General features: G+C 37.3%; 6 protein-coding genes across 6 annotated transcripts; 3 read left to right on the plus strand and 3 right to left on the minus strand.

The window, feature by feature from the left end:
• Window positions 3,957-7,786, plus strand: LOC18781781 (protein ABHD17B). Its single transcript, XM_007215503.2, has 5 exons — window positions 3,957-5,094; window positions 6,046-6,082; window positions 6,168-6,404; window positions 6,506-6,553; window positions 7,136-7,786. Exons 1-5 carry the CDS (start codon window positions 4,793-4,795, stop codon window positions 7,616-7,618), a joined length of 1,107 nt encoding a protein of 368 aa, XP_007215565.1. The 5' UTR covers window positions 3,957-4,792; the 3' UTR covers window positions 7,619-7,786.
• Window positions 8,815-11,917, minus strand: LOC18782251 (glycerol-3-phosphate dehydrogenase [NAD(+)]). Its single transcript, XM_007215490.2, has 11 exons — window positions 11,534-11,917; window positions 11,102-11,178; window positions 10,928-11,000; window positions 10,624-10,841; window positions 10,424-10,531; window positions 10,126-10,189; window positions 10,010-10,047; window positions 9,803-9,923; window positions 9,669-9,723; window positions 9,538-9,586; window positions 8,815-9,273 (listed from the first exon to the last, which is right to left on the minus strand). Exons 1-11 carry the CDS (start codon window positions 11,859-11,861, stop codon window positions 9,121-9,123), a joined length of 1,284 nt encoding a protein of 427 aa, XP_007215552.2. The 5' UTR covers window positions 11,862-11,917; the 3' UTR covers window positions 8,815-9,120.
• LOC109948283 (vegetative cell wall protein gp1-like) lies at window positions 13,103-13,839 on the plus strand. Its single transcript, XM_020560789.1, has one exon. The coding sequence runs from the start codon at window positions 13,405-13,407 to the stop codon at window positions 13,804-13,806; it is 402 nt and encodes a 133-aa protein (XP_020416378.1). The 5' UTR covers window positions 13,103-13,404; the 3' UTR covers window positions 13,807-13,839.
• LOC18782238 (mitochondrial inner membrane protease ATP23) lies at window positions 16,094-18,117 on the minus strand. Its single transcript, XM_007217206.2, has 5 exons — window positions 17,898-18,117; window positions 17,598-17,719; window positions 17,110-17,247; window positions 16,909-16,992; window positions 16,094-16,519 (listed from the first exon to the last, which is right to left on the minus strand). Exons 1-5 carry the CDS (start codon window positions 18,004-18,006, stop codon window positions 16,385-16,387), a joined length of 588 nt encoding a protein of 195 aa, XP_007217268.1. The 5' UTR covers window positions 18,007-18,117; the 3' UTR covers window positions 16,094-16,384.
• LOC109948240 (putative protein TPRXL) lies at window positions 19,205-20,479 on the plus strand. Its single transcript, XM_020560601.1, has one exon. It carries the CDS (start codon window positions 19,304-19,306, stop codon window positions 20,279-20,281), a length of 978 nt encoding a protein of 325 aa, XP_020416190.1. The 5' UTR covers window positions 19,205-19,303; the 3' UTR covers window positions 20,282-20,479.
• LOC18783901 (pectate lyase) lies at window positions 23,285-25,348 on the minus strand. The gene is made up of 4 exons (XM_007215413.2): window positions 24,932-25,348; window positions 24,081-24,821; window positions 23,822-23,960; window positions 23,285-23,641 (listed from the first exon to the last, which is right to left on the minus strand). The coding sequence occupies exons 1-4, from the start codon at window positions 25,045-25,047 to the stop codon at window positions 23,420-23,422; spliced, it is 1,218 nt and encodes a 405-aa protein (XP_007215475.1). The 5' UTR covers window positions 25,048-25,348; the 3' UTR covers window positions 23,285-23,419.

Here is a 25,954-nt window from a genome sequence, read left to right on the forward strand (position 1 = left end):
TCAATTCACCACAGCCCTGTACAGCTACGAAGGCTTCAATGGCTTCAACGATCCAAAGGGTCCTTAGAAGATCACAACCCACAAGAATAATCGATGCTTTACACAACCCTGCAGCGTCAAATCTTATTCTTCACCAACCTCATATCGACCAAACCAATCCCGACCCACATCAATTCCTAAATCTAAGTCCATTGCTGATTGTACCTAAAACACAGAACTTTGGCTCCTCTGGTTTCTCACATATTTTCCCAAGCTTTCCATTTGGGATTTGTTTGAACCCGATTTCATCATCTGGGTTGGTCTCATCCGAGGCAGTAGAAGTGGAGTTTGATGACTCGCGGAAGGTCTGGGCCGATAGCGTGAAGAAGAAGAGGAAGAGGAAGATGAACAAGCACAAGTACAGGAAGCTGAGGAAGCGTCTCCAGAGACAGACTTAGTCTCTTTGTTAGGTGAGATTTGATGATGGGACATTGTGCCGGGCTTTCTAATTTGCTTAATGTGCTATTGGATTTTGCAAGATAAAAGCTTTTCCTATACTTAATGCGTTTTTTGACAGATATAATGAAAGATATTGTTCAGAGCTTAAACATGGTTACTCATTGTTGTTACATAAGTTTGGTTGCTGTTTAGCTGATTTGGATTGTATTGGTATTTGTTGCTCGTCGAATACTAAGCATGTAATTCGAGTTTTGATGCTTTTATTGACTTAGCTTATTTAAATAGATTCATGTATGCATGCCGACACATTCTGATGTTACCAACCTAGGAATTTAGAATGGATGTGGGTAGAAATTCATTACTATGGTTATGGATGAGAGCTAAATGTTTATGAGCAAAAGGCCTATGCTTTTGCAATTCCAGATTGCTCATGTCTACAACTGATATCAAAGGATGCTTGCAACTTGCAAGAGACCGTGAGTTTGAGTTCAAATGGTGAACTGTTGATGCAAGTTTTTACCTTTTTGTTTCTTTTGACGATTGATGGTGGTACCTTAATTCTTGTGCAAGATCAAGAATGAAAGATTAGTGCCTAGATGTTGCCTGCCTTATAGTTTAGCATGGTTTTAGAAATCATTGACTCTGTTGGAAAACTCGAATTTGGTCGAATTCCTATTCGTGTTTGTCTTGAATAGATGCAGCTTAGCTTACCAATTCTAGTGTCAAACACCATGTTTAGACAGTACAGCAATATAAATGAAGAAAAATGTTCCTGTACAATAACAGAACTTGTATCTTAACTTTTCTGTCTCATTTCCTTGGTTTTACAAATGATCTGAGGTTCAGTTGTCCATCTTCTGCTTTGTGTGTGAACCAATTGAAAGAGATTCTTAGAGGAGAGCTCTCTCTGTATCTCCATGAACAGACGTATCTGAAATAGCCAAGCTCTGCGTGTACTCAGTATTACTATTTCGTCTCAATCGCAGCCGTTAGCTATGGGCTTAAATTCAATCAACAGTTTTTTGCAAAAGCCCAAACCAAACCATGCGAAATGATGAAAAGGGCTCAACCTAAATCCAAATCAAACCGACAATCAATTGGGTCCCATTGGCTCGGATTTTAGGCCCAATTGGGCTTCAAACACATGACCCAGAAACGTGGGATCCAAACCTGTACACAAAGTTAATTCCTTTTCATTCATTAATATGTGTAGTGTAGTTGAAGACGATCCAAACCAAACCAAAATGTATCATTCAAGATTTCAAGTAATGTGCCAATGTGGGAATGTGTTCAACTGCTGTGGTGCCCACTGTTCTGAAGAAAGGGGACAATCCCCTTATATTATTGACTCGCTCAGAGCATTTACAGTAATAGGGCGTATAATGAAATGTATGTTAAATATACATTTTTTGTGATTGGAATCACCCATAATGAAGAGGTGTAAACGAGTGCAAATTTGCATCACCGCCATGATATGCAAATTTAAATGCATATATACATCTTTTTTTTATATTTCTTGCAGGTGGGATCTACATGAGAAAATGTGAGAAAAAATAGTCAAAAGTGGGACCTATAGCAAAAAAGGTGAAAGAAATCAATTATACATCTTCCCTATTAGAGCAAAAATCACATTTACAACCTTTGACGGTATAAAAGGAATGTAAAAGTGGCTTTACACCCTCCCACTGTGGATGCTCTCATACTAAACCCCAGAATTATTGGGCCATCCTACCATATATCATCTGAAATTGGCATTCAGATTTAAAAATTTGAGTCTTTCTGCCTTGTTTGGAGTATGGTCCTTGTTTTTCTATGTACGTATAGTGCATAAAAATGACACTATTCAAAAACAGAGTTCATATTAAGGATGCTGATTGAGCCAGGTTTTCAAGTTTTGATCCCTTTATACATTGTACTATTGTACTACTCTATAATTACTCGTTCTTTCATTGTTTTATAAAACAAGGAGGAGAAATATGGTATTATGTTCAGAGGCCATTAACGGAATCTCGGCTGCTTAAAAGAGACATGTCTCATCAACCCCATCACCATAACAGGGAGAAAGATATTTAAAGGGCAGTGAGCCCTACCACTAGGTTTTCATTTTCCTCTGCTTGATTTGATGATATTATCATTATGGATCCCAAGACGACATAAACATACAGCTTTATTCTGCCTTTGGCTTCATTCTCTTCTGTGTCGATCGTCTATTTGATTTCATTGTAGTTATATTGGTCGTTCTTAAGTCATTTTCCACCTACAATTTTTAGTGTTTGTCTTGTTGACCCGAAGCTGGCTGAGCCCTGAAATTTGGCCTTAAAGGTGTGGCTGCCTGGCTGGTTGTTAAACCAAGGAAAACAACGTTATTAATTTTTGACCAACTGACCCATTCGGCACGTGATGTGCAAACTTTCTTTTCATCAGGAGGAGCTTAGGAGGATCCCTAGCTACCTAGCTAGCTATGAAGTGCTGGCATTTTCATTTTTTTTATATGCGACCTTAAAAGGAGCAACCTTTTTGTTTTCTGCAACTTTGTAATAAATAAAGAAATCACAACAAAACCCATACATCATCTTGCCGCATTTTTATTTACACTTGTGTTTATGGAGATGGGTAAATACCAGTACTGGGATCTGTGGAATGGTGAGAGAGAAAGTTGAATATTTGTTTGGGCATTCTGGGTGGGACAAAAGGGTTTTGGATATGAACTTACACCATATTGGAGAGCAATTTTACAAATTTCTGTTTACATGAAGATGGGCAAATTGAAATACCAGTACTGGGATCTGTGGCAGGCAGGGCATGAAAAAATCAAACAATCATATGACTTGTGTATTGGTCACTTCAACTCAATATGATTTATATCTGGTGTGGGTGTGGGTGTGAGTGTGACCTGTGAGGGGGATGGGGGTGTATTGTAATTTGCATGCCTTGTTGCTTTGCATAGCTGAAGAGACCCTTTCACAATTTTTGAAATCTTTTTGGGTTTGCTGTATCACCTAAAAAGGAAGAAAGGAAAAAAGTAAAAACACTATTCTACTCAACTGTATTTTTCAATTCTTTCCTTCATTTCTCTTCTAGTTTCTCAAGTCTATCACCAAGAAAACTAACATAAACTTAATTAAAACCCAAATTCAGGACACCAGAGTTAGTTAGCTACATCAAAGGGTCCATTTCATATATGGTTATCATTAAAGAATCTTGCATGTTATTAAGAGAGCCTGATTAACTGAGAGCTAACTTTTTATTTTTATTTTTATAGAGAACCTTGACGGAATGAAGAATGAGAGCTAACTTCTTTAGAGCACTGTTCGTCGACATAAATTTTGCATCATCCACCATCCCCACCCAAACTCATAATGTGATTCGGGCAGAGCAAAGTTGGACTTTCATTCTGATATTTCCAAATTATCAAGCTCTCTTTTTATGTATTTTTATTCTCTCTTAGCTGGGGAAAGCTACCTCTCCCTGGAATCCTAAGCACTATTGCGCCAACCTCATGTGTGGACTTTGCTTTAGTTCTGATTTTGGGCATGTTAATTGGTTTTCACATTGGTTTATCTTTTATCATCAACTTTAATCATTCGTTTTTTTTTTTTTTTTTTGGTTGAATTGGCAGGAACGGCTCATGGTGAAAAATTGAAACGACAAGCAACTTTATCCACATGGGTGCATGGGGGGTTAGTGGTTAGTGGTTTTGCAAACTGCACTTCTTCTTCTGTCAATTTCCCCCGACCCTACAAATGATGCATGCAAAGGAGGAGGAGGTCCCATGGTCCATCCCCTCTGTGTGACTCACTCTGACTGTGAGGCTTTCACCCTATCATCCCGATAAAAACATGTAAATCACAAAGATAAGGATAATACTGTTTTGCTATCTCAAACTACTGTTTTGCTATCTCAAACTAAGTAAACTGTGAAACACAGTGAAACCTCTCTCTCCTTGTTTTTTTTTTCTTTTTTTGCTTCTTTTCTGCTAACTAGACACATTCTCTCTCTCTCTCTCTCTCTCTCTCTCTAGTTCTTTATGCTCCATCTCTCTCTCAACTGCACACGGAGACATATATGATATACATACATTTGAAGTATATTTATAATAGCCACGGTGACAAGAACAACCTCCCTTCTCTCTGATTGAGTCTCTCTTTTTCTTTTGCCGTAAAAGAATAAAGTCTAATCTTCTGGAGAAAAGGAAAAAGCAGCAAGGAATGTCGATCTGAGCTTAATTCCCACATAAAAATCCAATCAAAATTAATATTCTTTTTCCCCATTACAGTGAGAGAGAGAGAGAGAGAGAGAGAGAGAGAGAGAGAGAGAGAGAGAGAGAGTCAGACTGCAATTCAGAGAGAGAGTGATGGGTGGGGTGACCTCGTCCATGGCGGCCAAGTTCGCCTTTTTCCCACCGAACCCACCATCCTACAAGCTCATCACAGACGACCACACTGGTCTCTTGCTTCTCAGCCCATTCCCCCACCGAGAAAACGTCGAGGTTCTCAAATTGCCGACTCGGCGTGGCACTGAGATAGTGGCCATCTACATTCGCCACCCCTTGGCCACTTCTACTCTGCTTTACTCTCATGGCAACGCCGCCGATCTGGGCCAGATGTACGAGCTGTTCATCGAATTGAGCATCCACTTGCGCGTCAATCTCATGGGGTACTCTGTTTTGCTACTTCTACTACTCTCTCTCTCTTCCAAGTTTACCTCTTTCTTTGATACTTTCTCCTATTTTCTCTGCCACTTTTGGAATATTGGCTTCCAGATTTCGAGCTTTTTGCTCTTTGTTCTCACTTACTTGTCAGTGTTGGCATCTGGGTTTTTCTAAATTCGGAGCTTTTTGTTCGTTTTTGTCACTCGCTTACTATTCTTGGCATCTGGGCTGGGTTTTATTAGTCCAGTGTTCAGCTGTACTTTGCTGGTATTTTATGGTAATTTGAATGTTTCTTCGTATTGATTTGCTATACAGTGGATGTATTGTAAGTGGTGAGCTGGAATTATGGTAAAATAGCTTGAAAGGCATTTTGGAGTAGTTTTCTTGAGACTTCTAGTAGAATCCTTCTAAAATAAAGGTTTGATTTTTAGTTATGGATAAAGTGCGATGTAGCTGGGGTTTTTATGCTTAGATATACCGGTTAATTTCATGAAATCGAAATTAGTTATGATGCTGTGGTTCGGTCCACTGATCTACCATTTCTGTGATGTATTGATTGAATTATCCAGCCCCTTTGCGTGCTTAGAGTGAACAGTCCAGTTTGAGATGGTAGTGTAACTGCTAGCACCTTTCATGCTGTGAGGATTGCTGTTTGGTGTGGCTTTGTCCCTGAAGTGCATAATTGATTGTGTAGTCTTCACGCTGCATGATGCCTTTCCATGCCAGTGTCTAATACCAGCAATCACCACATCCATAGTTCCAGCTTTCTTCTAAATTTTGTTTTTGACAAGTTATGCCATCCTTGATTTTTAGAAATAAATTCTCCATTACATGATTTATCATTTATCTGTTATTTGTCATTACAATTAAGAGTATTCGCATTGTTACAATTACAAGTCTAAGTAATAAAATAGAATGGTGGTAAGATCCTTATATATATCTGCAATGTTTTGCAGGTATGATTATTCAGGGTATGGGCAATCATCTGGAAAGGTCTGTTATTTGAACAGTTATCTTTTTGTATTAACTAGTTGTTGAGCACAATGCATCGTGTAAGGCCGTATTTTCTCTGTTCCAGGCAAGTGAGCAGAATACATATGCAGATATTGAAGCTGCATATAAGTGTCTTGAAGAAAGCTATGGTACTAAGCAGGAAGATATCATTCTCTATGGCCAATCTGTTGGAAGTGGCCCCACATTGGATCTTGCTGCTCGGCTGCCTCAGTTAAGAGCTGTTGTCCTGCATAGTCCCATACTATCTGGTTTAAGGGTCATGTATCCTGTAAAGCGTACATACTGGTTTGACATTTATAAGGTAAGACAACTCCTTTCATTTTGGTTATCCCATCTTATGGTTGGTTGGCGAGTTTATGACCTTGATCTAATTGTATGCTTTATGGTGTCATTTGTGCGCAGAATATTGATAAAATTCCACTGGTCAATTGTCCTGTTCTCATCATTCATGTAAGTATGCTACTCCAGATTTTTCTACTTTGTAATTTTCTTATATGATTAATGTATGCCAATATGGGGTTTATAGATGTATGAGGCATGAAAGACTGGCATAAGAATGACTTTTTTTTGTTTTGCTTCTTTTGCATGCTTTGTAAGTTCCATACCATATAGGGTTTAGATTATCTATTCTTTGGATGGTCAAATACATGGCCAATTTTAATCCAGCTGGATAATTTATTCTTCTGATTTGCTTTAGGTCTCTATAGGTTGACATGATGAGATGAAATTTTACTGATTATTGGGAGAGTAATTTGTTTGCATGCCGGATAACAAATTGTCAACAGTTTTTTGTTGATGCATCGGATCGGAGAAAAACCCTGCAGTTCTTAACAGTTTATTTCCTAGGCTACAAATTTCTTAGCTCAATAATGGAATTTTACGAAAGAGAGTATTGCTGCTGTTGAATAAGGGATTTCTTTGATCCTCACGCATCTGGAATGCCACGTTGAAGGGTTTTCTAGGGTGAGATGGCAATTGTCCTTGTTTAATTCATAAATCTTCACATTTGTTCGTCATTATATCTTTTTGTAGGGAACTGCGGACGAAGTAGTTGATTGCTCTCATGGGAAGCAACTGTGGGAACTATGTAAAGAGAAGTATGAACCACTATGGCTTAAAGGAGGGAACCACTGTGATTTAGAGCTGTATCCTGAGTATATCAGGCATCTCAAGAAGTTCATATCAACTGTTGAGAAGTCTCCTTCCCAAAGGTACAATTCTAGGAGAAGCACAGACCAATTTGAGCAGCCTCGGAAGAGTACTGATGTTTATGAAGTTTCAAGGAAGAGCACAGATCGAAGAGAGAAACCAAGGAAGAGCACTGATAGGCCTGAAAAGCTGAAAAATCAATTCATTAGTGCTGATAAACTAGAAAAATTAAGAGTATCTTTTGATCATATGGAAAGGTCTCGGAGAAGCGTGGACTGCCATGAAAAGTCCAGAAAAAGTATTGACCACCAACTGGACAGAGCACGGAAGAGTGTTGATCGGTTGGATAGAATACGAACTGGGTAAACGTTGTTATAAAACCATATGCAAAATTCAAAGCCTGGGTTTGGTGTTGTGGGAAAATTATTTGGGTCTTTCTTTCTTCTAATTTATGGTATTCTTGCTGTGTAATTTGTATTTGTGGCAGTTGTATAACTACTATTGCATGAAATGAAAAAGGGTTTGGGTTTATTATGGTTTTCTTCTTTCTTGTGAATGCAATCCATTCTCTTAGGTTCTCACCAGAAGGGAACAGAACTAGAAAAGAGTGGAAAGTGAAAACCTTACTCAATTGTAATGTATTGACATAAACTATACCTACGAACAAACTACAAATTGAAAAAGGCATTGGCATAAACGTCGCAGATGACAAACTACGCTCCAAACTGTGATGATATCTTCTATTCTCCTTAGGCCAGGAGTTGATGCCATTGACATTGAGTAGCGATCGGAATTATCATTGTGCTCTCTACTAACTTTTTTGGAGTGCTGAGTACATGGTAACTTTATTGGAATACCAATAACAAAGGTCCGACTCTCTTTTTTTTAGCACCGTTATTTTTTGGAATACCAATAACAAAGGCCCGACTGTCTTTTTTTTTAATCACAAACGGTGCTAGCCAATTTTACATCACATCTCCACTAGGCTCTACAAACGTGATGGCTGATAAACTCAGGGAGGATGCAAACTAGTTTGGATTTGGAAAAGACAATTGACTATTTGGAGCAATTTCCAATGTTTAATCCTTTACCGTGCGTTTGGATGAGGAAATTTAAAAGTACAAAGGATTTCATAAATGACGAAAATTAGTGTTATAGAATTTGTAAATTTTCTTGTTTAGATGACTGATTTAAAACACGGAATTTAACCTTTATTTGTTAAATCATCTTTTTTTAAAACTCAATCTCTCTTGGAATTTTAGAAATGACGACTTTTAGATAGAATTTAAACTTGGGATTTATGATATCCAAATTCTATGTTTTTTTCCAAGCAGAATTTCTAAATTTCTATGTTTTTTTATCCAAACACCGGAATGGGTTCATGTCAATTTAGAAATACTGAGTTTTGTCAAAATCCCAAGTTTATTTCCCTCATCCAAACGCACCATAGGTTGTAAACTCGGTCCAGGCCCGCCAATCAGCTGGACTGGAACTCAAAGTCCTCTCATTGCGTTTTCAACTCCATCAGCTTTCAATCAATATTTCAATCTCTCATTCTCAAATTGTGACACCAGAAATGGTTCATTCTAGTTCTTTATTGTATTACTCGTATATTCCCTAAAGCAGTTTACAACTTGGTGTTGATTACACATTCTGCGTGAAACATGAGTACAATTTGATTACACATTCTAATTTCATTGCTGTCAGTGAAAATAGCTTCTGAGCAGGTTATGTATTTTGTTCCTGCAACCATCTATTGTTGCAAAGTGCTGACTTCTGTGTGAACCAACATTCCAAGTTTCACCTAGTCCTCGCTTTCGTGCAAACGAGCTTAATTGAATAAACTGCCATTTATCAGAGAGAGCCAGCTAGAGTTCAGGTTTGCGCTCAGAGTGCTCAACTATGGCTGAGGGAGGAAGGGAGCCAATGCAGATCTCATGAACTGTTGCAAACAGTGGGAAAAACTCTAGCCACCCACGGTGGCTTAGAACTTCATAAACCTCTTTTGCTGTTGACACACCCTTCAGAAAAGGAAAAATAACTGTTAAATAATGAGAGTTATATAAACAGATAGCTTCAGGCTGCATCTGCAAAAGATCAAGCTATAGATATGTTTGTGGACTCAAAATACAAATCCTCTTAAGTTTCTTCCAGATACTATTAACAAGTTAGAAATAACAAAGATATGTTTGAAAACCATCACAACTTCTTGTGCATATGTAATCAATGTACAAATCTGAGTAATAACACATTTCAGTTATCTGTTTATAATGTTTAATATAAACCTGTAATTTTTGACCCTGCAGCATTTCTGCTTCGAGCTCATCAAACGATCTGCAGACAACAAACATAAGGGTGATAGTTAAATACTTTTTACTTTTACAAGGTTTATCTGCTGGAGCTTTAAAGCTTTTACCTTTTCCCTCCACTCCTTGCAAAAGCTTCAGCAACTTTCCTGTTTCTTCCACCCACTGCCATACACACTGAGGTCAGAAACTTAAGAAAGAAAAATAAAATAAATAGAAGGAAGAAATCCTCCTGCTTCCTTACAGCATGTTGTGATGAGATCAGCAACACCACAACTTTCAAAGAAGGTGCTGTCCTTGACAGATGAAAACAACATCTTGGAAAATGCCTTCATCTCTCTTAGACCAATTCTCATAATTGCAGCCTGGTCATTCAAAATAACCAGTCAAAATGAAATAGAAAAGGCAGATGAGACATGGGTTCAAACTAGACAGAAATGTTTGAACTTACCTTTGTGTTATTTCCCATCTCCAATCCATCCACAAAACCTGTTCCATTAGTAATTAAACCCTCTATTAATTGCTCATTCAAACTTGAGAAGGGAAAGATACATTAGTACTACAAACCTGCTGCTATGGCCACAACATTTTTCAGGGTCCCACACAGTTCTACTCCTTCCACGTCTTGGACCTATAAATTTCATACGACCCAAAAAGTGTGAACGGAGCAAACCTTCAATATTTAGTCGATATAAATCACAAAATCCAATTTTATGATGCATCAAAAGCTTTCAGTGCTTACATGCTATCAAATGGTTACTACATTGAGTGGATGTTAAAGTAGTTCCCGCCCATGCCAAGATTCATGATAGTAAGAGTACTTTATTATGACATTGATTTGTAACAATGTATTTGATGTACTCACAGGTGTGACTATGAAGTAGGGAGTACTAAACAAATGAACCCATTTCTCTGCAATCGCTCTGTTTTCTCTGTATCCAACTGTGGCTTCACTAAATTTCTCCAAAGCAATCTACACAAACAGTCTCTAATTTCAGATAAACTAGATTTGATGATCTGGCACAAGAAAGCTCTAAAATAGATTGAAAAGTCGGGCCAAATTACCTCATTAGCTATGTTTGCTCCCATTAGAACACAACAATTAATGCCCAATTGCTCCGAGATGAGTGTAGAGATCATGCACGGGCCCTCCATCTTGACCTCCATTCCTTTGATGAGGGAAATAGCTTCCACATCCCCTTTTATCTTCCCAACAAGTCTCTTGCATATACCCTCCATAAATTGATGTGGAGTAACAAACACCAACATGTTTGCACCATTCACTGCAAAACTCCCCCACTTGAATTACAAAAATTTGCTCCAAGTACCCAACAAATTACACAAGTTTAGAAACATCGAAATTGAGTACCTGCATTGTCAAGGTCTGGGTCTGCAACAACATTTTTCCCCAGCTTTATGCCGGGCAGATATTTCACATTTTCCTATTGAAGAAAATGGATAGGAAGATTAAATGGGAAGAATTAGTTCATCACATATAAGAGGAGAGGAATGAATGAATGTATGAAAGGTCATTGATTTTTACATTGTTTCTGTTGATGGCATCTGTGAGCTTCTCACCACTCGGTAACGTTTCCTCAAATACCCACATTCTCACTTCATCTGAATTTCATTGGAGAAAAAACAAAACTCGAATTGAAAATGGAAGTAAATCAACTGAACATGTATTGGAATATCAGAATTTTCATTCATTGAACAGCCAAGACCACAAAAGCCCAGAATCAAACAGGGAAATGCAATTAACTTGACATTCTTTAAGAAATCAGACCCTGTTCCAAAATCAGGCTCTATTCAGTTTCTCAACAGCAACCAAATCCAAAAAGTAGAATTCAAGAATAGTGGATAAACCAAAATTCTGACTGGTGGCATAAATAAAAATCCAGACTTGCATTGCATTGCATTGCATGCAAAAAAGAAAATGGAAATGTCGAAAACAAATAATACATAAAAGATATACCATGGAAAGAAGAGAGCCTGAGGGTGTTAGAGGCAATGAGTTTGGCAGCCACACTGCCCCAGTTGCCACTACCCACAACGGTGACTTTGGTTTTGTGTAGAGCTTCATGGTCTCTAGTGTAAGTGTTGTTATTTTGGGGCAGAGTTTCTCCGTCTTGTTGAAGTTCTGGAGCCATGGATGAAGAGAGAGAACGAGAGGGAGATGGAGAGAATACGGAAGAAAGAAGCAAAGGGTAAATGGGTAATGCGTGGAAGAGAGGATTAGGAGCGAGAGAGGAGGGCAGGAGAGAATATAAGAGAGAAGACACTCGTCGGGGCGGAGATGCCATACACGTTTCGTCACAAACGATGTGTTTCCAGTTAAATCTGGCGATCTCCTCTATGATTGACACTTTGACAATATATATTTATGTATGTTTTATCTCTCATGCGCAAATAAATTTAAAAAAAAAAACTCATATAAATATTGATTTTACTTTGATATTTTAGTTACGTAATTCTAGCTAAATTCTGTATTTTTAAATATATATATATATAAAACAAAAGGAATAGAATGGTGAAACATTTAAAATACCAGAAAATATCATTGGTTAATTCAAATATTAATAATTGAAATTATTAATTAAATGAGGATAATATTGTAAATTTATATTTTTATATTATAAACAAATAATAGGTCCTACTTTTATGGAACATAACTACCCATGTTATCTTTTCTTAATTTTAAAAATAAAATTTATAAAAAATAAAAAACCATCTACTAACTACTTTTATTAATTTATTTAATTTCATCTAGACTTAATAAAGACAATGTTAATACTTTATGATAAGAATATATGGTTATATTGGTGTCATTGGTCAATGTAGTGGAGTGGACCCATTTGATTTTGGTATCAATACCATCTACTAACAACTAAAAGGTTTAATAAATGAAAATTTCCAAAGGGAATAAGATGGAGTGAACGGTAGATTTTAGGTTCCAGTCTTCTTGTAGACACATATAAAATGATATATTATTATGTTGGCAAGAGATTTGTAGTTAAAGTGATTAAAAGTTTCATTTATCCTTGTATCGATTCGTATTATTTATATTAAAAATAATATCGTATTCAATAATATTTATATATTTATGAGTAATTAGTTGGAGGGTAAGCTTAAGTTACATCGTTGACATGTACATGTATAAATGATAGTAGTAGTAGGCTAGTGGGCGTAGGTATAGTTGAGTTAGTCATTCTATAGCGAGACGTCATCTAAGCTAAGATCCTTAAATGAGGTTATATCTCTTAATCGTTAGATCAAATTGACCAGTTTGATATGATAAGATCGAAAAAACTAACAAATTTGATCGAACAGTTAAAATATATTCCCTTGTCTAAGGGCCTCACTATAGAATTCTTGATAGTTAGAGTTATGAAGGGGATAAATGTGGTGGGCAGGATTTTGAATTTATAGGGTAACAGCCGTCCTATATATTTCTCTTTGTCTGGTTGTTTGGGCTAATAACCAGAGGTTGTGCCGATGAGACCACCATGGAGATGGAGCATGGAGGTGGAGATATGGAGGCCCATAATCTATTACTTAATCCCCACCTAATCAAACCCATTACAAATCCCTAAATAAATAAATTTGCAACAGAAAAACAAGTTAATTAAGGTCCTTGTTTTCTTTCTAATAATAGATGATAGATAATAGAAGAAGCATGCGCTAACACCGGAGGGCCAAGAAAACCCATCTCTGCTCTCTCCTCAACCCATCCTACCAAACTACATATATCCCTACTCTCCCTCCCACCACCCACGTCCACCTGCTTCTAACTTGACTGCCTACACTTTGATAAGAGCTGCAAATTAAACAGTGCAAGAAGCAAAGATGGCACGCCAAGTGATTGTCCTTGCGCTCATCTTTGTTGCCATTTCCGGGGTTTTAGCACAAGAACCAACCTCCCCTTCAGGACCCTCACCGGCCAATGCACCAGCCTTGTCGCCTGACGCTGCCACATCATCATCATCATCAGCTCCTTCTCCCGGCGCCTCTGATGCTGCCGCTGCCACCCCTGCCTCAGCCCCAACCCCTGTTAGCGATATATCTTCGCCACCTGCTCCTTCCCCTGCAGGCGGCGACACCGAGGAAGCTGCCCCCGGAAGCCAGGCCACCGAAGCTGATGAGGCAGCTGCCCCAGAAGGCATTGTCACAGCTGAGGGACCAGTGGACCCTTCATCAGCTGAGGAAGATTATCCCGTCGATGATTTCTCTAGGCTCATCAAGAACTGAGGAGTTTACCTCTAATTAATTTATTCATTCATCAAGCCTAATTTTGTTTATATTTAATTTAATAGAGTTCCCATGCATAGATTTATTTATTAATGGTACCTCTCTTTGACCACAAAATAATAATATATCGAAGATGATCTATGGGGGCAACCTTGCTATGCTATACTATACATATGTTATATTCTTCTTCACATGGAATTTATCTTCATTATTTTATCACTACTAATTTTAAGTTGATTATATTACGAATCCAATAATTATTTGAAATTGTTAATTTGCAATAGCTCTCTAGCTTTCTCTGCCAAAATGGGAACGAAACTTGGCAGCTTAAAATGTTCCATACATTCATATATTGATGTAATTCAAGTGGCCATTAAAAATATTTATCTCTATACACACGACGTCTTGTATTCGATTTCCCCTATTTTAAATTTCACATATGTATAAATAATAATAAAAACTTTGCCATGTAAAAAGAACAAAGAAAAAAAAAAAGGCAATAACCCATCCAAAAAAGCATGCTTAACAGATATTCGAACTTTGGGTATTTTTCAATATTGAAACCACTAAACTAATCAATTATCTATCATACTGGAGAATCATGTCATGCTTAATAAAAATGTGATATGCAAATGTAGCTGTCCACTTCATCTGACATGATTCTCATGAAATGTTGTGGTTGTCCACTTCATTTGTCACATAATGAGAATGTGGTAAGAGTAGCATTTCTCATAATGTTTTGAATTTCTTCCTCTACCTTAACGAACGAAAAAGAGAAAAGGATATTTGAATTTCAGAAATATTACTGTGTGTAATCATGTATTTGGATTGTGATTGACCACTCATAGCACACTGGTTTTAAAACAAAAAATCTCACGCCCCTCGCCATTAATTAGTATGCTACTAATTCAGTTACTGGACGCACGCACCCAAAAGCAACATCCAGGACATGCATGATATATAAGTGAAATTAGTCTGCCTATACGGAAACCAGATCTTCAATACCAAATTACCACCAGACACAGCATAAATACTTGATGTTTTGGTTTCCGGATGAAGCAGGGACATTTTGGTATCTTCTCAAAGAAAGTTTCAAAGTGTTGTGCTGCTGCACCATCATCCCAATCCGCAAGAACCAAAAACGGAAGGCCCTTGCTTTTCTTTTCTTTCTAATAATAGAGGTACTACTTCTAATAAAAGCATTTTTCCCGAAATCCTTGTTCTGCGACAAACACCACACAATTTTCCTACTCTATCTCCCCCCCCACTCATTCACCTCCCCAAGCCTTTATAAATCTCCATTCCTTCACCACCTTCTTCCACACCCACACTCCTCTTGCTTCCGCCTTTTCCTTATATCTAACACTAAACCTACCTATAAAAAAAAACATCACAAAACAAACACAAGATGGCAAATCAAGTGATCGTCCTTACTCTCATCTTTGTTGCCATTATTTCTGGGGTTGCTGCAAAGGCCAATGCGCCATCAGCCAAATCTAAGTCGCCATCATCATCACCAGCCAAAGGTCCAGCCTCCTCAAATAAGGCTAAGTCCACATCCTCCGCGCCAGCATCATCCCTCAAGTCTTCGGCTTCCTCCCCATCTGCCTCACCTAAGACTGCACCATCACCATCACCCAAAGCCGCACCAGCCAGTTCATCAACGTCCTCTGGCCCCAAGAAGCCCACCACTCCACCCCAAAAGGCTTCAGCCTCTCCCTCTGGTCCATCCTCCGGCCCCAAGAAGCCCGCCAAGGCTCCTGCTGGCGCTAAAAGTCATTAGAATCAAAATTCACAATAAGAAAAAAGGATATCCTTGTGATCACCGCGTGGTCCATGATCCTGAATTTAGTAAATCAGTAATAGCCTTTAACATTATGGGGTCTGATTGAAGACCAGGCTCTTCTAGTTAGTAGCAGCACCAATAAACTACATGGTCGTTTTGTTGACCTACCTCACACATGGAAAATACAATATGTTGAAGGAGCCAAAAAAATTATTAACGAAGTGTTGAAAAACTGTAGTGATCATTTTTAATGAAAACATCTTTGTATTTTTCTGCTCGAAGCTGTCTTCTAAGATCATTGAGATCAGGTTGCTTGCCCATACATCATTGCTGATTTGTTTATTTGAAATTGACTGGCTGAGTTCTTTTGCAAATTATTGAAGAGCAGGATGGATGAAATCAGTTTCTGCAACAACAAAAAATAGTCTATGCACATTCCAATGGCCATCATGCCAGTTGATTCTAGCTAAGTATTATCCAACCAATAAATAATTCATCAAATTGAAGGTAAAACAAACGACAGAAAATCTTATTATTTTGGAATGTAAACACAAAAAACAACAGTAGTCATTGGTGTACAATTGGTATGACATCTGCAAATGAAAGGTATTCATCTTAAATAGAAAATTGAGGAAATTCCTCGAATAAAATGAACTTCTAATCGAGATATATTTTATGCAACTAATAAAAAATCAGGGAATGGCACTGTTTCTCTTCACAGGCCAGAGGCTCCCGCAATGCCAAATAATAAAAACTTGAAGTGGCAGCTGGTTTGGTACCTATAACCGTAACTTATGGAGCTCTGTCAAAGGGCTGTGTATCATTGTAACAAACATCCCAAACAGCTTCCATGGCATCCTTTGCAGCTGCTTCCGAGCAATAAGGATTAGCAATGACTGATTTCATAACTCTTCGTCTCACACAATCCTTCAAATGTCAAAATGGGAATGCAATGAACATCAACTACCGTATATTTGTCCAAGGAAAATATGAAAGAGAGAAAAAATCCATCCCCAATTTATTTCAATCAATTGAAACCATGATTCGGATTCATTTAAAACGTCATTTAAAATTTGAAAGTGGGACATTATATATAAAAAAGGAAAAGAAAAAAGCAAAGACTCCAGATCTGGTATGAAACAAAACTTTGCAGTATATGAAAAAGGCCCTATCCCCCTTTCCTATACAACTGAAGCCTTTTGGCTTTCCTCTTTCCGTATCAAATTAAGGTAAGAGAGCATCACACATTGTATGCGAAGAATGTAGCCAGAAGAGTATATCTTAAGTTCTTATGTAAATAAAGCTGAATAACTCACTTGTTCATGACCTCGAATCTTTACAAAACCCCTCAGCAATTCCCGTTTATAGTGGCAATCACCGCTTAGATGGCCAGCACGAATCTGTTCCAGAAAATCAAAGTGTGTATGTTTAAAAAGTAAAAGATTAAATTGAGGTATGGAGAATTACACTACACCCGATACAAGAAAAATATTCAGTTGCTATATATTGTTGCACACCTCACTACAAGCATGATGTGCACAATTAGCCCAGTTTAAGTTTGCAGCACGACAATCGTCAAAAGCATGAATTAGCTCATGTATCACCACTTGGTTGACTTCATCTTGAATGTTCATGTGATTACCACATACCAGTATCTAGTACACATGAAGACATACAGAACAGAAAAAGAAATTAGTTTCATAACAAGCTCCTCCTGCAAATATTTACTATGCGGAAAGAACAGACCATTAAAAGAGCTTCACAAATGACCTATCAATTGATATATACTTGAATGACCAGAAGACATGCTACTCAATCTAGCAATTTAGATACTTTCCAAGATTTAAAATTTTAAAGTTCATTGTTCACTGCAACTAGTACTATACAGATTCTACTGCATTTGCTAAATTTCCAATTACGAAATGAAGTTTCTCACATCTGTAAAAATCAAAGCTTTCGCTTAAACAAATAGGAATTAAGAGAAATCGTAATTGTATTGTTGTACCCCTTCACCGCGGGCATAACCGCCAGCAATCTGCTTGTCGCAATGAACGGCCTTGATGAACCTGTCCCCAATCCCACATCCGGCTTGCTCCAAATGCTTCAACAGAAATTTCACCATTGGAACTGTTGCAGAAAATGTGTTTGGTGTTAGAGAATTAGGAAGAAAACAAACGAAAACCAAAGAGAAACCCCAGATGCCGTGAACCTCTAAACCCTAAACCCTTAATCCCAATTAGATTTTTATGAAAATGAGTTGTTAAAAACAGAAAATAAAAAGGTGAAAAAGAAAGTAGAAGAGTACTCCGGAGGCTTCGTTGAATCATGTCTTGGCATTCCTCCAGGGTTTTGCCGCCGTTGACGGCGGAGGAGAAGCTTGAGGATCCGGGTTCCGGGGCGGGTTCATCAGCCATGGCTTTTTGAGCTTAATAAATCTCTGTGGCACTGGCAGAAGAGCACCAGCAGCTGATTCTCGGGTCAATAGCCGGTTCGGGTTTTTACAAAAGTTCTGATCTCATTTTTAATATATAGCTTTTGGATTTTAATTGAAAAAATACTTGGCATTCGGCGGTTGGATCCTGGGCTTATAGGATTTCCATGGCAAGCTCTGTAGCTTCTTTTCAATTGGCCCACGTTCTTTGGGCTGCAAGTTCACAAACAAGAGTCTTTTTTATCTGTTTTTATCGGTCAATACGTGGTCAATGCTCTCTTTACCTTTGTTGCTGCCAAAAAATAAAATAAACATATATTTTTTCATCTCTTTCATTTTGGGAAATTATTTGGGCCCTTAAGTAGCCATTTCTCTTTGCAGATAAATCATACTTCAACACGACATATGTGCATAAATTTTTCTATTTGTAATTTTAATGAGTTACTTTTATATATGTGTATTGGTATGTAAAGAGGAATAACTCTTAATAACTTCTTACATGTAAAGAGACAAGAAATATTCTTTTTTTGGAACGAAGAGTGTTGTCCACGAGGTCTATATCTACTCACTAAAATAGAGGCTATGGGCTAAATTTGGATTTTTTTTATTTCGTAATTATTTGGCCTATAATTCAAGATCATATATGGTGGTATATGCTGATGTATTACCAACCTTTAGAATTTACATTGACACTAGACATAGATGGGAATTACAAAAAGAGAGAAAGAATATGATAAAGGAGGCTAACCCAAATGAATGGCAAGGGAAGGTCCTTGTTTTCTTTCGTTGTTTCTAATAATAGATGTCCTAACAAAAGCCATTGTAGTAAGTTAACGCATGTGTGATGGAGAATGAAGATCCATGTCCTTCCTGCACCAAGAAACCCGCACACCAAGTGATAATCGAACCATGACCCGCTAAGCCCGGCCAGCCAATAATCAATATTTTCTGGGCTCTCTCCTCTCTCAAAACCAACAGAAAAGACTAACACAGCTGTGTTTCCATCCACAGATTCCCTAGGCTATCTCCCTTCCACGTTAAGTCCTACAAATCTCATTCCCTTCACCATCTTAATTATGATCCACATCCATTAATTATAGTTAATCCGTGTGTGTTTTCTCTATATATATACATTTATATTTAGACTTAACCATTGCAATTAACCACACATTCATCATAAACCAAAAGTAGCCAAAACAAAACACAGAGCTAAGCTTATATAACCATAACACAGAAGAATAACAAGTGAGAAGTGAGGAGAATAAGAAAGAAGAAGGAAAATGGCACGTCGTGAATTGGTAGTCCTTGCTTTGGTATTAGTTGCCATTGTGGGGGTTGCAGCCGCAGACTCAGGCAGCAGTCCTACACCTTCACCATCTAAGAAAGACGACAAAGATTCAGGAAGCAGCAGCGACGACGACAGCAGTTCATCATCGTCGTCGTCACCATCCTCCTCTCCATCATCCTCCTCCTCCTCCACCACCACCACCGCCTCCTCATCATCATCTGATGCCCCGACCTCCTCATCATCATCATCATCAGATAACAAGGACAAGGACAAGAAGGATAAATCATCATCAGCCCCGACCTCATCAGCATCAGCCCCCAAGTCATCATCGTCAGCGTCAGATAGTAAGGACAAGGACAAGTCATCATCGTCAGATAGTAAGGACAAGGACAAGTCATCATCGTCAGATAGTAAGGACAAGGACAAGGACAAGTCATCATCATCACCATCTCCCAGCAGCTCTTCGGGTGGCTCTTCTTCTTCATCACCATCGCCCAAGTCTTCCTCTTCTGGCAGCTCATCATCATCTTCAGGTAACAAAGACAGCGGCAGCAGCTCATCTTCACCATCGCCTAAGTCCTCCTCATCAGGCTCTTCGGGATCTTCTGGGTCTTCGGGCTCTTCTGCCAGCTCACCCAAGTCATCGTCTTCAGGTGACAAAGATAGCGACAGCAGCAGCACCCCAGCTTCATCTCCTAAGTCATCATCTTCAGGCAATAAAGACAAAGACAGCAGCTCATCTCCATCTTCTGACGACGACACCTCCACGGCACCAGTCCCCAGTGACTCAGCGTCTCCCCCTGCCCCGTCCACGGACAGTACTGAGGCTCCCTCCGACATTATCACCGCTGACGCACCAGCTCCATCCGACTCTTCCTCTAAAAGCGCCGCCGCAGCCCCGGCCTTCTTCTCTACTGTCTCTGCCGGTAGTGTCGCCCTACTCGCAGCTGCCACCTTGTTTGCCTTCTAAGTTAGTTACCCCTCTCACTGCATGATGCACTTTCTCTTTTTATGCCCCGAAACTTAATTCGATGTTGTTCGGTCGAGACCCTACTTCTTCTGATCATTATCATCTTTCGTGACTAGTGATTTATTCTCTGTAACATCGAATCAAATCCACGTTCTGTCCGTTTCACTCATTCAACTCATTAATTAAAAGGCATTCAACTTAATCATCGTTAGCTAGTTAAATACGTAACCCCGTGTCTGGCATTGCATGGGTAATTGATTATGCTAATATTTTCTAAAAGAGTAATGCTACTTTTACCACATATATATACTATATTCTTGTATCACCTTACGTGACAAATGAAGTGGACAGTCATATCAATTAAAAAATATGGGCTTGTCCAATATAGGTCCCTGTAATTTCTATTTCCTAGACATATATCCATCATTCTATAAATCTATGTGTAAAACCCAATTTCAAACTTAAATGACCAGTAGGATATAAGAGGTCGTATTATTCCTATGTTTTTACATCCTTGCCATCAGACTTCATATTTTATTTATAATTTATTCAAAGCATTTCATTAAGTGCCATAATTGTAATTAAAACTCCCTATTAATAGCATATCAATCACCCCATTTCTTTTGGTTGTCATTCCCTCTAATATATGGCCCCTTAAAATTGCAAATAAAAAAAATGTAAATTACATATCCAATAATGTACATATGAAAAATATAAATATAAATATATACGTATAAAAATATAGGTATATTATTTACCAAAAATAATTAACAAAAATAGGTCAATTACTTTGTAATTGAAATTTTCGTACATTTTTCATAAATTAAAAATAGGTACACAGTAATTTATAGAAAATAGGTACGTTGTATAATTGAAATTTATGCACATTTTTTATAAATTAAAAATAGGTACATTACATAGAAGAAAAAAAATAAGTTCATTATACTAGGTAATTTGTTTTACTAGGTATACATTATTAGAGAAAAAAGGTACATTATTTAGAGAGAAAAAATAGGTTCTTTATACCAGGTAAATTGTTTAAAAAATAGGTACATTATTTTGAGAGGAAAAATAGGTACATTATTTAAAAATAGGTACATTGTATAATTGACATTTATGCACATTTTGTATAAATTAAAAATAGGTACAGTACTTAGAAGAAAAAAATAAGTTCATTATGCTAGGTAAATTGTTTTACTAGGTATACATTATTAGAGAAAAAAGGTACATTATTTAGAAAGAAAAAAAAAAGGTCCTTTATACCAGGTAAATTGTTTAGGGGACAAAATAGGTACATTATTTATAGAAAATAGGTACGTTGTATAATTGAAATTTATGCACATTTTTTTATAAATTAAAAATAGGTACATTACTTAGAAGAAAAAATAAGTTCATTATACTAGGTAAATTATTTCACTAGGTATACATTATTAGAGAAAAAAGGTACATTATTTAGAGAGAAAAAAATAGGTTCTTTATACCAGGTAAATTGTTTAGGATAAAAAATAGGTACATTATTTTCAGAGGAAAAAAAGGTACAATATTTAGAAAGAAAAAAAAAGGGAACATTATTAGAGAAAAAAAATAGGTACATTATTTTGAGGAAAAAAAAAGGCTCATTTAAAAATCATAAATAAAAAGGTGATCAATTTTTTTTTTAAATAAAACAAGTAATAAAGAAAAAAAATTTGGTACAATATTTGGAGAAAAAATAGGTTCATTAAAAAAAATTTTAAAAACAAAACAATAAATAGATTATCAAATTATTTTTCAATATAATTATATTGTACACTATTATTCATAAAACTATAATAAAAAAGAATACTAGTCGTATAATTCATGAAAAGAAAACAACATTAATTCCTAAATTAATATTGAATTTAAATTATTAATACTTTAAATAGATTACTAGTCGTAATTCATAGAAGGAAAATACCATTAATTCAAAAATAGATTACTAATACTTTAATGTGAAATTTAATATTTAATTTCAAATAAGTTTCTAAATTAGCTCCTACATCCATTACAACTATTTGGAGATATTTCCAAATTCAATGGGTGTCATTAGTTACACCCCTAATAACACATTAGCTTATAAATAGGGGTAGTTTTGGAATTCGAAATACAATAACTTGGATTTTAAGTTATATTAGGTAACTTGCTTAGTTGGATCCTAGTTATCATGTATTATTTGAAAAAATTGGGTATTTTACATAGAAAACTAAAGGAAAGGGTTGTAGGTGATTTAAAATGAATTTTATGGGTCTAAGCTCAATTTACTAAAAAAAATATCAATAAATCATAGAGAAAAGAAAATACTAAATTAATTTTAATTGATGTGATTATCCATCTCATCTACCATATAAGATAGTATAAAAATATAGTATACAAATGTGATAAAAGTAGCATTATTCTTTCAAAAAACCGAAAAGAATTAGAATCCTAATTTATATTTTCTATTAGTTTTTCTTACTTTGTGTTTGAGAATGCATGCATGCATGCATATATATTTGTCTGCCTTTGGACGAAATTGAATTACGTGCTGCATGCATCACAAACAAACGAAGGGTTTAGGGAAGAATATTTGACCAATCTATAGTAAAGTAAGTCAACCAATTATGATCAGCAGTTAGCTATGATATAAATAAATAAATGAATAATTGCTTCTGGATGGTACGTAGAGAGTGTGTGTGTGTGTGAATCCACTCCACGCTTGTAGACCAGAACATTATTTATGGTTATGGACCGACCGACCCCAACAGGCCCCAGCACTTTTTTTTGCTTAATTGACGGGGAAAAGGTTGCTACAATTTAATTAAGAATTTCTTTCTGCATGCAAATTGTGTTTCTTTCTTTTCTTATTGGGGTAATAATAATTAAACAATCTTACCAAGTCTTTTGCTTTTGTACATGCAAATTGCAAATTGCAAAGCATGGTAATTAAGGTATTTGGTAGGTAGGAGACAGCGCATGCGCAAAACTAACCCAAGCAGAGTGAAACAGTTATAGTTTAAAAGTAGTCAACACTTCTGGTTGCTGAATTTTGATTAATTAAGCTAACAGCAGAGGTTTGCAAAGTCCTTGCTTTTCATTAATTACTACATAATTTCTTAGTTCTCGCTTTTGATTAATTGATAATTAGCAGCGGGATCCCTTCCTGCAGATAAGGGCACCGGCAGTAGTTGTAATGGAGCCCACCAGAGAAGAAGGCCTTGCACTGAGGCTTGAAGCCCTGGCGTAGCTTGAAGATGCTCCTGCTCCTGATTGCCTGAAATATGCCCCGTTCAACATCAGATCCCCCTCTGACCTCCAGTTCCAACCCCTCCACTCACTTTCCGGTGCATCCTCATGTTTAGTCACCTACGTACATCAATTAATTATTGTTGATTTATGTTCATGAATTTATTAGAAAAAACAATATTATTGTAAACTATTCTAATACATAGAATGAGGGATCGAACTTAAGTGCAAGAGAGTTGACACATTGTATGGCCGCGACCGGCGTAACTCACTTATGCTAAATTCTAACTAAGTAATTACCTCTTTATTGAAACGTGTATTAGGCGCCAGAAATCTATTGCCTTGGCTGTTGATAGTTGGAGCTGCACTCCCTCCAATTGCATACATTTCCCAGTGTGTGTAGTCATTGTTCACCACATGAAAATATCCATGTCTACACCTGCACGTGCAATATATTATTAGGCTCTATTAATTAATTTACTTTCATATATAAAAAAACCAAAGAGTTCATTAATTTTGGAAAATTAATATATCTGTATGTATCTTTATGAATTATCACCTTGGCATTCTTTGGACAAGGCCTTCTCCAAAATGATTAAAGGCAACTGTGACCTGCATGCCCTTGTCTTGCGTATAGGAATCGCTGTGCCCCAAAAGCATGACCTTATCATGATGGGTCATGTAGTTATTGGATATGGTGATGGCTGTGGATCCATGGATGGCATCAATGAGGCCATCATGGCAATTAGAGAGAGAGCAATGGTCCACCCATATATGTTTCCCACCAAATATGGACACCCCATCGCCGTCCGATATAGTCCACCACCCTGAATGCTGCGGCGAGTCTCGTATGTTCCCGTTCCCAGCCTGCTTACAGTCGTGGATGTTGATGCCATGGATGATGATGTTGGTGGCATAATGGATGGTGATGCATGGCCCTCCGGCTATGTGGACGCTCGCTCCTCTACCGTCGATGGTCTTGAACGAGTTCATTACAAGCTCTTGCTTCAGCTGAACCACCATGTCCCTTTTGAATATAATCCACAATGGCTCGTCTTGGATCACTGCGTGTCTTAGGGTTCCGGGTCTAGGGTTCACTGGGTCGTCGTCCCCAGAGTCGGTGACTACGTAGATTCGACCGTTTCTTCCTCCGATGGCGTCCTTGCCGAACCCAATGGCGCAGTCGGCTAAGCGCTGGCGGTTTTGTTCCCAGTTGGGATCACACCTCCAGCAATCGTCTATGGGGTTGCCAGTTCCACATGACAAGTAGCCCAAGTTCCTCCTAGAAGCATTGATGCTCCTATACGTACGCATATACATACACAAAAATATTAAACATGAAAGTAAATAACAAAATAAGCAGCAAAAGGAAAATAACAAAACATATGTGTCGATCGTGGCGTTATATACCTATGGACTTCCTGTGCTACCAGTTCAGGGTCATGAAGTTGTGAGGAGGAAGCAAAAGTTGCAGTTAGGAAACAAGTGATGATGAGGAAAATAAGCAAAAGTGAGAGCCCAGCCATTTGGTTTCTTGCAGGGAGAGCGAGATGGGCTTGGTTGAGTTGGAGATACGTCGTTGATTGAGTGGGGTTTATAAGGGCGTGTAAAGCCGAGAGTGATGGCGTGATTTAATTAACATTAAAAAATGGGTCCTACCATGTCGTAATTTCAGGTTAATCTTCTTTCTTCCTATCCTCCTATCTGTTCGTTTAAAACAGTTAAACAATAAATCTTAGACTTTCAAACCTTCCAATTGTCAAATGGTTGACTTTAATGTTTCAACATTTCCACCTCCCACCGCACCCCGTAAACATAAAGTCTCTCGTTCCCCCTTCACTTTTACACTTTTACACTTTTATACTTTTACTTACCTCTCTCTCATTCTCTTCATCATTGAAAGATTAATTAATAAAGTGATTATTGTTTTGTTTTGATGCATGGATAAGATGACTAGAAATGAATATTATTTGTGGTGGTACTTCAAGTACAAGGAGTATCTTATTTGTCTAAAATAAATCTCTGGTTTTTTCCTTTACCGCCGGGTTTGCCATCACATTTTAACATTAACAGGATTCCAGGGATTAATGGAAACATATTTTCTCCCTTCTCACTTACCACATGATTCATGATGGCTACTTTTGACTCCTTGCGCTAAAAAGGAAGAAATTCGTACGTATTGTCTAACTTCATTTTGAGAAACGGGATTATAAATATTTATTTTCTGTTTTCAAAAACATATATCAAGTCAAGTGCATGTCTGGTGGACAAAATTATACCAATCGCCACCTTCAACTGGTTTATTTTATTTGCTTTGCTTCCCCTGACTGCGGACCAATATTTTGATGACAAAATTTAAATTATAAATGAAAAGGCAAAGAGCCGAGACGTTTTGGTACGACAAAGTGAAGCATTAGCATCAAAGTGTTAAAG

This window comes from Prunus persica, chromosome G3 (genome assembly GCF_000346465.2).
Source record: "Prunus persica cultivar Lovell chromosome G3, Prunus_persica_NCBIv2, whole genome shotgun sequence".
In the NCBI taxonomy this organism is placed as follows: Eukaryota; Viridiplantae; Streptophyta; class Magnoliopsida; order Rosales; family Rosaceae; genus Prunus; species Prunus persica.